The 12,213-nt window shown below is 37.7% G+C and overlaps 1 protein-coding gene across 3 annotated transcripts in view; it reads right to left on the bottom strand.

The window, feature by feature from the left end:
- Kiz (kizuna centrosomal protein) overlaps nt 1–12,213 on the bottom strand; it is a 128,982-nt gene that overhangs the window by 21,699 nt on the left and 95,070 nt on the right. For all 3 annotated transcript variants that reach the window (XM_047540090.1, XM_047540089.1, XM_047540091.1), the window contains 2 exons: nt 8,816–8,981; nt 7,782–7,847 (listed from right to left, as the gene is read on the bottom strand). In XM_047540090.1, coding sequence (XP_047396046.1) covers nt 7,782–7,847; nt 8,816–8,981 — 232 coding nt within the window. The remainder of the gene's footprint in view (nt 1–7,781; nt 7,848–8,815; nt 8,982–12,213) is intronic.

Here is a 12,213-nt window from a genome sequence, read left to right as displayed (position 1 = left end):
ATCTGAGACAGTTTGGGGGATATTACATTAAGCCTTCTCTATCCTCGAGTTCTGCAACCAGATTCAAACACAGATTGAAAATATTTGGGGAAAAAATGCATATGTACTGAATATGTAGACTTTTTTCTTATTATTTTTTCCTAAACAAGACAGTATAACAACTATTTACATAATATTTACACTGTATTATATATCCAAGGACATCTAGAGATACCTTAAAGTATGTGTGTGGGTTATATGCAAATACCAAGTCATTTTATATATGGGACTTGCAGTCTTTGTGGATTCTGGTATTCAAGAGAATTCTGGAACTGATGCCCTATGTGTATCAAGGAATATACTTCCAACACTGTTCATGGGAGGTGATTTTTCATCTCTCAAACTCATGGAACCCTTAACTTTTCAAAGCTGGAGTAATCTTGATCAGAAGCTAAAACTTTTTTTCTGGGGCTAAGGTTGAACTCAGGGCCTCATGCAAGAAAAGCATGTGCTATACCACTGAGCTATGCTCCCAGTCCTAAATAACTTTTTAAAAACAATATTTTAATCAATTTATATTCAATAATTCATAAGATGAATCAGAAATAATGACAACACCAGTATTATCTTTATAATCTAAAGGAAGACCAGGAATAATCTGTATGGGATAATCTAGATGTTAGAAATGTCAAATACGGACCACCCCCTCCACTGGCTGTAGCCACCCCTACTCACCCACCTCAATTCATGTCCACCCAGAAACTCAGAATGTGTTCTTATTAGGAAATAGGTTCTTGCAGATGTACTAGCTAGAAGGTCAAGATGAAATCATCATGCACTTAGAGTGGGTCTTAAATCCAATGGTTGATGTCCCTTTAATAAGAAGAAATGACCCAGAGACAGAAAAGAATATAATGTGAAGATGGGGGCAAACACTGAAGTTATGCCACCACAAGCCAGGAGCCATCAGAGGCTGAAAAAGGCAAGGAAGAATGCTCCCCCACCCCTGTCTCTGGAAGTCTCTAGAAGGGGCACAACTGTGCTGACACCTTGATTTCAGACTTCTGCATCCAGAACTGCAAGAGAATAAATTCCTGTTGTTTCAAGTTTATGTTTTGTTTTCAAGGTAGAGTTGCCCAGGCTGGTTTCAAACTTCTGGAACTCAAGAGATCCTCCTGCCTCAGTCTCCTGAGCAACTGAAACTACAAGTTTGTGCCACTATGCCTCACTATGTTTGTGGTACTTTGTTATAGCAGCTCTAGGCAAATAATACACCCTCTGACCCCTGATTTTATCAAAATATCTAAACTGTGACTTCCTTTGTCTTTTAATTTGTCTCCTGTGCAAAATGTGGGTGATTCAAAACACCCATAAGGGACAAAAAACCTACAAGGGACTATGATAGCTTTGAGACATCTGCTGTATTCCCAAACCTAGGAATTCATCTGGATGTGTTAGAAAATGCATATGCCTGGGTTCCACAACCCAAAGGTTCTGATGTAATTGGTCAAGGGTATGTCATGGGAATTCCACATGGAATTCTACTGTGCAACCACTGTGGAGCATCTCTCCACAGAAGCACTTAGAAGTTAATTTCTTTAAATGCAGAAGCATCCAATTAACAGTACTCCTCAGAAAGGTGTCTTCTTCTTTAATGACCCCATTAACTAAATACCACCACCCAACAATGAAATAAGGAATGTTGGTTATTGGAAGTAGCAGAGAGAAGGTCCCATGGGAGAAGCCCTAGCAGGCTGACTCCTGCCCAAGAGATAGGGCCATATGGACAGCAAGGGACAAACCCACAGCATATGATGGCTGCCCTGGTTTTATAGATGTTGTGGATTCCCTGTCCCAGGCACAGCAGGTAATATGTCTCCACTGATTCTAATTAGCAAAGTACTTCTGGGACAAAACAGGGGAAGTACATTCTTAGCAAAATCTTGGTACTGGAGATGATATGCCACTATACTTTGGAGGACCAAAGTTGTCAGTGAAGTCTCTTCTTCCAAGATAGATCTAGTCACCGATGACAACCTGGCCATTGTACGTTTCCAACTCTTTTCAAATTTGTATAAAACTCAAATAACAATGTTTGGGGAGGTAGTTTTCCAGAACTCCAAGTGGCACCCTGCAAATCTATGCTGATCCCCTGGAAAGATGCTAAATGGATGTGTTAGTATGACCTGAAATATTTCAGCTTGCTAAAGAATATCAGTGAGGAATAGCACAGTGAGGCAATCACTTTCAACACAGCTTGACCAAGAGAACTGGTGTCAAAAGAATGAGAGGCTGAATGGACATTCTTAGAGGCTTAATCCTCTTGAGATAAAAGCTGAGAGGGCTTTTCACATGGAGCTTAAGGAGATGAGTTTTGCCAGGATGGGCACGTGGGGTGGGAAAAGTGTTGGTGGAGTAAATGACTGAAAGAGATAGTATTCTGGCTTGAATCAACAAGCATTTAAGGAAACTCCTTAATATCCCCATTTTTATTCATTTGTTTGACAAATGAAGTGCCCACTATGTGGGAAACATTGTGTTGGGTGCTGGATTTTTATGACATTTAGTGTAAGCTACAACGAAAACTCATTGCTAAAAAGTCAATTTAGTGTACATATAAAATTGCCAACACGGGGAATTTGGAGAGTATAAATAGTTCAAAAGGTGATATTCTCTCAAAATCTTGATAACCCTCACTTTCCTCCTGGTATGAGTATTTCTGGGAAACACCGTTCAGAATTTCCTTTTACCTGCACACGATCTCAGAGGCCTATCTGTGCTGACTTGCCCCACTTTGGAAAGGGCATTCCTCTCAGTATAACCTGTATTTGGAAACTGTTGGGAGCTGCTCACTTCTCTAGACATAGCCCAAGAGAAAGAAAAGGTGTGGCTTTGTTCATCATTGCTTTCAAAAGCATTCTTGTGAAGCTCACCTTTGTTATGATATACACTGATATTTGATTGAACCAGATATCCTGTTGCAATTGCCTTTTCAGTAAAACAAGAGACAGGGTGACAGAACAAAAGGAATTTGAGATTCAGATCCTAAAGTCAGTTTGATTCCTGATCCAACACACTAGTTACATAGCCCTGAGTAAGACATCCTTTCTAAGTTTCTGTTTGACCACTGTAGGATGAGTTACTAATATTTACCTTACAGGATTATTATGAAGATTAGAAATGATGGAGGCTTACTGAGGACAGGGGCCTAGTCTTTGCTGTCCTTGGTATCCTAGAATTCAGCAAAAGATGTAATATAAAAGCAAATGATACTATTTATTATAAATAGAAAACTACATGTAGATATCAAAATTCATCTTTAATTTCTACCTGGATTCTTTAATGAGAAAAACCAGACAAATAAAAGATGTAGATTGTGTTAACAATATTGGATCATTCAGACTATGGGAATGTTTACTCTGGTTTTGTGTATGGATCTGTGTACAGGAGGGTTTCTATGTACATCTTAGGATAGAAAACTCAGGCTTTCCACAATGGTGATTAACAAAGCAGATGCCTTTGGAATGACAGCAAAATCCTTAAGAATGAGCCCCTCTGCCAAGAAGACTCAAGTTTTGGGGTGATCAGGAAATAAGAAGGGGAAATAAATATAAAAGAATGTTGGCATATTGATTCCTTTAGTATAGAATGAGAATTATGATCTCAGCATTAGAATGATACCAAAGTTTCCAGAAACAGGAATTTGTTCCTCATTGCCCGCTTTAGAAAGCCATGATTCCTGTCATGGTTAAATAACCAGCACAGAATCTTAACACCTGGAAGACATAGCTTAGTTGTTGCTGAACTGAAGAGCTTAAAAGTTTTTTTGTTCAGAACTACACTCTATAATTGTGCTCTAAATGTTCTGCCTTGTATATGGCAGTCTCTCAAATATTTAAAGATAGCAATTGTGCACTTCCCAGGTTAAACACAGCAGGATGTTTCATCATTGTGAAAATGGTATAACTGCAGAGTTTCATACCCGAACCTCTTGTACTTGCCCTGGATCCCACGTCAGCCTCTTTCTTTACTACATGTCTTGTGTAATGGCTGCAAAGCTAACAGACACAGACAGAGGGACTCACACTGAAGAAAAGCACTTCTGGACTATTCGAAGTTACTAGTATTAGGTGCGATGCTGAATGCCTGTAATCTTGGTATTCAGAGGCTGAGAGCAGAGGATAGCAAGTTCAAGGCCAGCCTTGGCAACTTAGAGAGACCCTGTCTCAGAATAAAAAATAAAAAGGGCTGGATTGTAGTTTAGTGGTAGACTGCCCTAAAGTTCAATGCCTAATTAAAAAAAAAAAAAAAAAAAAAAAAAAAAAAAAAAGTTACTACTGTAACCTTCTGGTCAAATTTGAGGAATTGCTTTAACAAGTAGCTTTGAACTCAAATGCTTGGGTGTAGTTATACTAGAATAATCCAAAGTCTCATTAGAAAGCAATCTTGTCCACCAGGGAGGTTCCCACAAAACAGAACCACAAGAAAACAACAAAGATAACTTTACTGACAAAAACTGCCCCCATTAGATTGGTTGTTTTCAAAAAAATTCCACACATGTGTATGTACTTCCCACTCCATGTTCCATGAAACATTAATTCTATTGGCTGTTAATAGGAAGGATTCCATTTTCAAATAGATAACTTAGTGTAAACTCTAGGTTCATACTTTTAAAATAGTTTCTCCACTGAAGGTTTTCTGCACATCTTCAGTATGCCTCTGCATTCTGTATAATGCAGAGGGAGCCAGATTATGCAGGATTTGGCCACAAAAAAATGACACATTATTGGAGTGTTTTCTAGGTAGAGCATTGCATAGGAGACATTTTGGAAAATGCTGCATTGTCCATAAACACTTATGAAGCTGCATATCAGGGGAGGCCTGCTGCCTGGTGATCAGGTGCTCTGCAATGCCCTCAACTGTGAGCACATGAGGGTTGCTGGGGAGGCAGGCAGGCATTCATGGACAGAGATCCAGTTTTGATCAATGAGAACCCAGGAGCTACTCCATCAGCTTTCTAAGATTCTTCTCTACAGGTTTCCTCATGGGACTAATTAGAAGTCCCAAAGTAACATAAAACTCTCTTTAAGATTCCTTTTTGATAAGTTAAACATCCTTCTCGATTCAAATCATCAACTATGTTCTCAAGTGGAAATGTTTTGCAAGAACTAATTTAGTAGTATTAAATCACAATAGAACGATGTTTGAGCTAGTCTTGGTCTCAAGAGGCTACTATTACTCAGGGAAAGAAGACCAACAACACTACTATTATTCTATTACTACACATCAGAGATAATATGCATTGAGCATCTAGTATCCACTTGGCAGATATATATGGCAGCATTTGAACTTGAAGACAATCATTTTAAGTCTGCTTTCTCTATACAAAGGCTCAGTGGGTGGAGAAACAGAGGAGGGAGTGAAAGACATTGATGGCTGATGCCAAAGCCCAGGCTCAACTGCTACACTGCCTCAACTTCGAGAGGAGAGTCTCTGATATTCCTTTTCTTTGGAATATTTTAGAAGGAATTGAGACCATACAAACATAACCAGTAAGCACCTACACAAACATAAAACTCCAATACAACTATTATAAAGTGGTAGGTAGACTCTGTCTTAAATCAAACTATATACCTTGCCTTACTCTGCTAAAAGACAAATCTCTAAATAATTATGCCAAAACCACAAAAATTTAATAATGGACAGGAACTTGAGAGACCAAAGTGGCTGCAACGACAGACATAGCAACAGTATTAAGCAGAGCCAAAATGCAAGAGGCCCTCAAATATGAACTCTGTGGGAAATTCAAGGGTGCGGGGCACAGAAGAATGAAAGTGTGGTGGCAAGGTCAGAACAGTAATGCTCTAACAAGTAAGTGGCTTTCCAAAAATTTTTCATGTCTGGGAGATTATTGGAATTATGGTTTCTTTTAAAGTCTTAATGACAAATAGCCTTGATTAGTTCTAGGCATATCATGCTTCTTTCTGCATGAAAAGAAGAAAAGATTTAAAACACTGTACTTAACCATCTCTTCCCTGAGAAAGAAAGTCTATGAGATATAGACAAAACAAAGAATGAAATTATGTCATTTGTTGGTAAATGGATGGAACTAAGCTTGACTTAGAATTGAATGTTTTCTCTCATATGTGGAACTGAGAGGGGTGGGGGAGGGAGGGAGAGTGATATCTAAAAAAAGAGACCTCACAACAGGAAGGGGACCAAGAGGGAGGAAGGAGGGGAGGGCATGGGGAAGCACTGAAAGTACAAAATCTACCAAACAATGCTGTGCCGATGTATGAATATACCACAATGAATCCTGCTTACATAACTATAATGCACTAGTTAAAATAATAATGATTACAGAAAGGAGATCAGTAGAGCAGAGCAAGAGAGTTGGGGGAGGGAAGAGGTAGAGAAAGGGTAGGTACTGGGGAATGGGACTGATCAAATTATGTTATGTACATGTAGGATATGGCATAATGAACCTCACTATTATGCATAATTATAATGTACCAATAAAAATTTTTAAAAAGAAAGTCTGTGAGATAACAATATTTGCATTAATTTTGGGGCATTACCTACTTGAAGCAAGGGAGATAGGAAAAAGTACAGGAAAGAGAAATAAGAATGGGCAATGAGGTCATTTTCTGGTTTCTCCTCAACAAGCCTGAATAATTTGAACTGAAATAAATCCAGAGACCATTCCTTACATACTTCTACATTCAAAGGTAAATACAAGGAAAAGGCATACAAATGATTTTCTGGTTATTTGCAGTTTAGGATCTTCTACTTTTCTCCTATTAATAAAAATAATCAAGTGGGGACCATACTGGTTTTCTCAAAACAATAAACATCATTGGAAAAAAAATTAAAAGAAAAAAAATTAAAAGAAAAGAAAATCTCTGTATTTTGGAGTGAAATACTATCTGATACACAAAATAAATAATAATTGCTCTATAATAAGCTCCTTTTTTGAAAACCACAGTTCATCACAGAAACGTGAGTTTAAAAATTAATCATCATGCCATGAATTGTACTGCCATAAAAACAAACCATTCTTTTCTGCTTATAAACAAGAACAAAACTACCACATATGCAAATGCATGCCTCAGTACCTCCGTGCAGTGGTGTATTTACTCGTATAAATATTTAAAGTCAGACCTTTGAATTTATAATGAAGTAGTGTGCCACTTTACAAAATAAGGTACTAGTAAATTTAGATGTACAACAAATGGAACTCTGTTCAGAATACTAATTGCTGCTGTTGATATTCTAAACCTAAAAACAGTAATTATATCATTCAGATTCCATCTAAACACACCTAAAACATGTGCAGAAATCTTAATAGGTCCTGATGAAGGCTGACAGGTGAAATTTTTAAATTACCAGGTGGGATTTGTAACTAAGGCACAAGCAAGTTTTCCATCTGGTACTCCTACAATTATAATAGGAAAGAAAAGAGTAAAATCAGAAACGTATGTAGTTCACCATGGAATGACTGGGTGTTCCTCTGGGAGTCTAATCGTTCTCACGCAGATGCAGGTGCTAAAAGGCTGCATGATGGAGGATGCTTACATGCGTAAATGTATAACATCATGATGAAGAGTTCAATGGACACGGTCATCTGCCACCCTAGTCTAGGCTAATGTAAACTTGGTTATAGTCTTAAAATTAATGCTCCAGCATGCAGTAGCTGAATATACTTGGTCCTAGCAGGATTCAAAAACCACTAATTAGAATGTTCTGGTTATACAAAAACACTACAGTTTATGTTTGAAAATGTCAGGCAACCATAATTTTACCTGTGATTGGGACCTTTGCAGTCAGGCTTTCTTCCTTTCTCTCATCTCTGCTGCCACTTGAAGCTTCTAAAAGTTGAACACAAGATAATAGAAATGTATTTTGAAGTTATGGAACAGATCTTTGTTTCTTCCATCCCTCCCTCTCTTCCTTCCTTCCTGTTTTTATTGTGCTAGGGATGGAACAGAGAGGGTTTTGCACATGCTAGGCAAGTGCTCTACCACTAAGCTATCTCCCAGCTCCATTTTGGGCTTTTAAATTCTATTTCTTTTATTTTCATTGCCTCTTCATTCCTATTTTTGGTTAGTTTATTTCTTGTCTAAAATCGCACTGCTTGTAAGAAGAAACTTATTCTAAAACTAAGGTGTCTCTGCTGATTTCATGCAAAATAATTTAGCCTGACATCTATCAAATTTGGGACTTAAAACAAGTGAGTCTCAAACTCTCTGCATGTAAATTGAGTTCTGAATATTTTCTAAGCAACTAACACCTGTCTTAGAAATATCATTAAAGTGGTTTACTAGTATGCCTTACCAGTAATGCTAAAATAATCACAATTTCTGGGTAGTAACAATTGGTTATTAAATTTTGGGGCATAAATTCACTGATTTCTAATCATCTGTATAGACCTTGATAAGGTTCTATACAATTTAAAAGCATGTTTAAAATTATGAGTAAATTCTATTAAGTGGTATCAAAAACTTCATACTACTTTATAGAATCATTTTAATGGAATCATCTTATCTTTGTGGGATCAAAATTATCCACTGCCAATTGACTGCTAAGATTCCATAACTTATAAACTCTTATTTCATTAGAAATTCAACAGAGCTACAGACATACAATTAAGTTTCCCAGTCCTGTTAGACTAAACAAAAATGTATATATCTACTGTAAGGTAAAATAAAACAAAGAACATTTTGCATCTTAAAGTCAGAGAGAGCCGCTAGTGGTATTTTATAAGTATACCTTGAGAAAGACAATGCTGCATCCACTTTGAATGTCTTTTTGCTGTGGACAGACTAACAATAATTACCTTGCTTCCTTGTACAAACACTGTTGAGCCACAGAACGGGTTTTGCTTCCTTTATTCCACTATTGTCATTCAGAGTACATGGCAAGCTGCAAGATGATTCATTACTATGAATAGCTGACCTATGGCCACACTCTTCTGTAAGGGCTTTTTTCAATAATGCTGTTGCCTACAGTGTTTCAAAGAAAGCACAAAGAAATCAAAACAAATTGTAACCACATTCTCCTTGGTCTCAAAGACCTAGCCTTCAAATATAATTTGGATTACGCTTTACTTAGGATTTAGCTTGCTTTCTGACATTAACTGAAATTAAAATATCCTCAAGTTAAAATAACATCTGTTATTTTCCAGCATAACTTAATTCTTTACAACAATTTACACTTATAATAATATATTTTCTGAGGAATGAATCTTCTGTAGTATAGAAGCGTTTTACTTGTGAAGTATGTGTATGAGATATGATCACTTCTGTTAATCTGAGCGGTTTTATCCTTTCTTCAAAATATACAAAAGTCAGAGTGCCTGACCTCCTTTCTGAAGAAAAGATTTACACTTCCATTGCACAAATCCTATTTTCCAGGCATGTAACACAGAGTTGGTCTGGACTGAGAAAGAGATCTGGAAAAAAAAAACATGATCTTGTAGTATTCCCCAACCTCCTAGAAGTGACCCCTGAACTCCCTCCAAATAGGAAGATGGCAGAAAAACTTTGTGGCCAAGGAAGAAACATTGAGCAAAAAGATAAGTGACCTGATTCTAAATTCTGATCTTCAATCAAGGATAAAGAAGATCTGCACTTTGCCTTTAAGTCTGCTGGTGAGATGGGGAAACTTAACTGCCATACTGCCTATGTTTTTTCAAAGTGCACTTGACTGTCTTGCTTAAGTAGGGGGTCACAGATTTTATCACAGCCAGCTTGAGAGATGAACAAAAAGTGGCAATAAAGAGGACTTGGGTAGCTATCAGCAATGTGAAGAGAAAGCCTACAGAGTGGGAGAAAATCTTCACCACTCATACTTCAGATAGAGCACTAATTTCCAGAACATATAAAGAATTCAAAAAACTCTACACCAAGAATACAAATAATCCAATCAACAAATGGGCTAAGGAAATGAACAGACACTTCACAGAAGATCTACAAGCAATCAACAGATATATGAAAAAATGTTCAACATCTTTAGTAATAAGAGAAATGCAAATTAAAACTACCCTTAGATTCCATCTCACCCCAATTAGAATGGCAATTATCAAGAATACAAGCAACAACAGGTGTTGGTGAAGATGTGGGGAGAAAGGTACACTCATACATTGCTGGTGGGGTTGCAAATTAGTGCAGCCATTCTGGAAAGCAGTGTGGAGATTCCTTAGAAAACTTGGAATGGAACCACCATTTGACCCAGCTATCTCACTCCTTGGCCTATACCCAAAGGACTTAAAATCAGCATACTACAGAGATACAGCCACATCAATGTTCATAGCTGCTCAATTCACAATAGCCAGATTGTGGAACCAACCTAGATGTTCTTCAATTGATGAATGAATAAAGAAACTGTGGTGTATATGTATACAATGGAATATTACTCTGCCATAAAGAATAATAAAATTATGGCATTTGCAGGCAAATGAATGAAATTGGAGAATATCATGCTAAGTGAGATAAGCTGATCTCAAAAAACTAAAGGACAAATGATCTTGCTGATAAGCAGATGATGATACATAATGGGCGGTGGGAGGGGGGGCAAGAATGGAGGAAGGAGGGACTGTATAGAGGGAAAAGAGGAGTGGGAGGGGTGGGGGGAAGGAAAAAATACAGAATGAATCAAAAACTATTACCCTATTTAAATGTATGATTACACAAATGTTATGCCTCTACTTCATGTACAGAGAAACAACATGTATCCCATTTGTTTACAATAAAAATAAATTAAAAAAAAAAAGGACCTGGGTTAGAACCCACATCTCCCAATTTCGCAGTCAGCACCTTCCCCCAAAGACATATAAATATGCTGGTAACAAAGGTTAAAGTTTGGTACACAACCACTGATCACATCATCCCACATCCTATTAACAAGTGGCAATTTGCTCCAGTAGTTGAAGAGGAAATTTGGGTGATGATGGTGACCTTTCACTGCTATTTGAAAATGACAAAAAGACAGGACAGTGTCCAACTCAACATGTGAGGAATGGACATAAGACTTTACAGTATGAAAAAAAGAACTGGCCAAAGCCTCACAGGTCATCTTTAGTCCATGAGTGTATGAGTAACAAAGCAATTATTCAGCAAACAATGAGGAAAAGAATAATCTTTACTTGTAATTAACATGGAAGAAGACAGAGATGCTCTGGCAGGGAGAATCACTGAGGCAGAGCATGGGAGACCTAGTCTTGCTCATTTGGCTCTGAAGATATTTTAAACCACTGTCTTTGGTCCTGACATCCCTTCAAGGTTCTTGCCCTCTGCTCTCCTAGAACTGACTGGTTTCCTGGACCCAGAGAAGGAATGGCTGGTTTGGGAGTTAGGGTAAAGGAAATCTAATCATTGGTCAAAGGACTTGGGGTCAAGTTAACCTTGTAGGCAGGACCTTGCTGCAGTACAGTTCTAGTGACCAGAGGCTTTTACTCTGTTTGTATAAACTAGTTCCTAGATTTTATTCTAATTGAGATAAATCTCTGTGGAATAGCCTGCTCAGTATTCTCATTTTTGAAGACTGGGATACTGGGCCCTTGAAGCTCAGGCTGGTTCCCACCACTAAATGTCATACTGCCTCCCTCTCAGCAGCATATATGGCCCTGCTTCCAAAATCTGCCCAGAAAAAGAAAGGGAAAGGGTAGATACTGCCTCTTTGAATTGCCATCACTCAACTGTCAATGTGCCCTCTGAACTGTCCTGAGGGGTCTCCACCCATCCTGATATAGTCTTTCATATGCCTAGTAATCCTGGGCATATGAAAAGCATTTAAAAATATGAACAAAAAGAACTGGCCTAAATCCTGTAGTAAAAGCTGTAATTTTCATTTGCTGAGGGTTAAAAAAAAAATTGATGTATTTTCAGAGACCTTCAAATCTGTATTTCTAAATTATATTACCTTATATAATAGCTATAACTAATAAAATTTATTGACATGACCTCTTAATCACTTTTTTAACAGATTGGAGGACTGAACCCAGAGGCACTTTACCACTGAGCTACATCCCCAGTACCTCCACCCCTATTTTTTGGAGACAGGATCTCACTAAATTACCCAGGCTTGGCCTCTTGAACTTGTGATCCTCTTGCTTCAGTTTTCTGAGTAGCTGGGATTATAGGCCTGTGCCACCATGCCTGGCAGTAATCACTGTCTTAGCACACATTTTAAGAATAAATTGTTAAAAGTATGTTGAAATTTTTTGAATTTTTTTCC

Source organism: Sciurus carolinensis, chromosome 2, assembly GCF_902686445.1.
Source record: "Sciurus carolinensis chromosome 2, mSciCar1.2, whole genome shotgun sequence".
NCBI lineage: Eukaryota > Metazoa > Chordata > Mammalia > Rodentia > Sciuridae > Sciurus > Sciurus carolinensis.
Note: the sequence above shows the minus strand (reverse complement) of the source record. Positions and strands in the feature narration are given on the sequence as shown.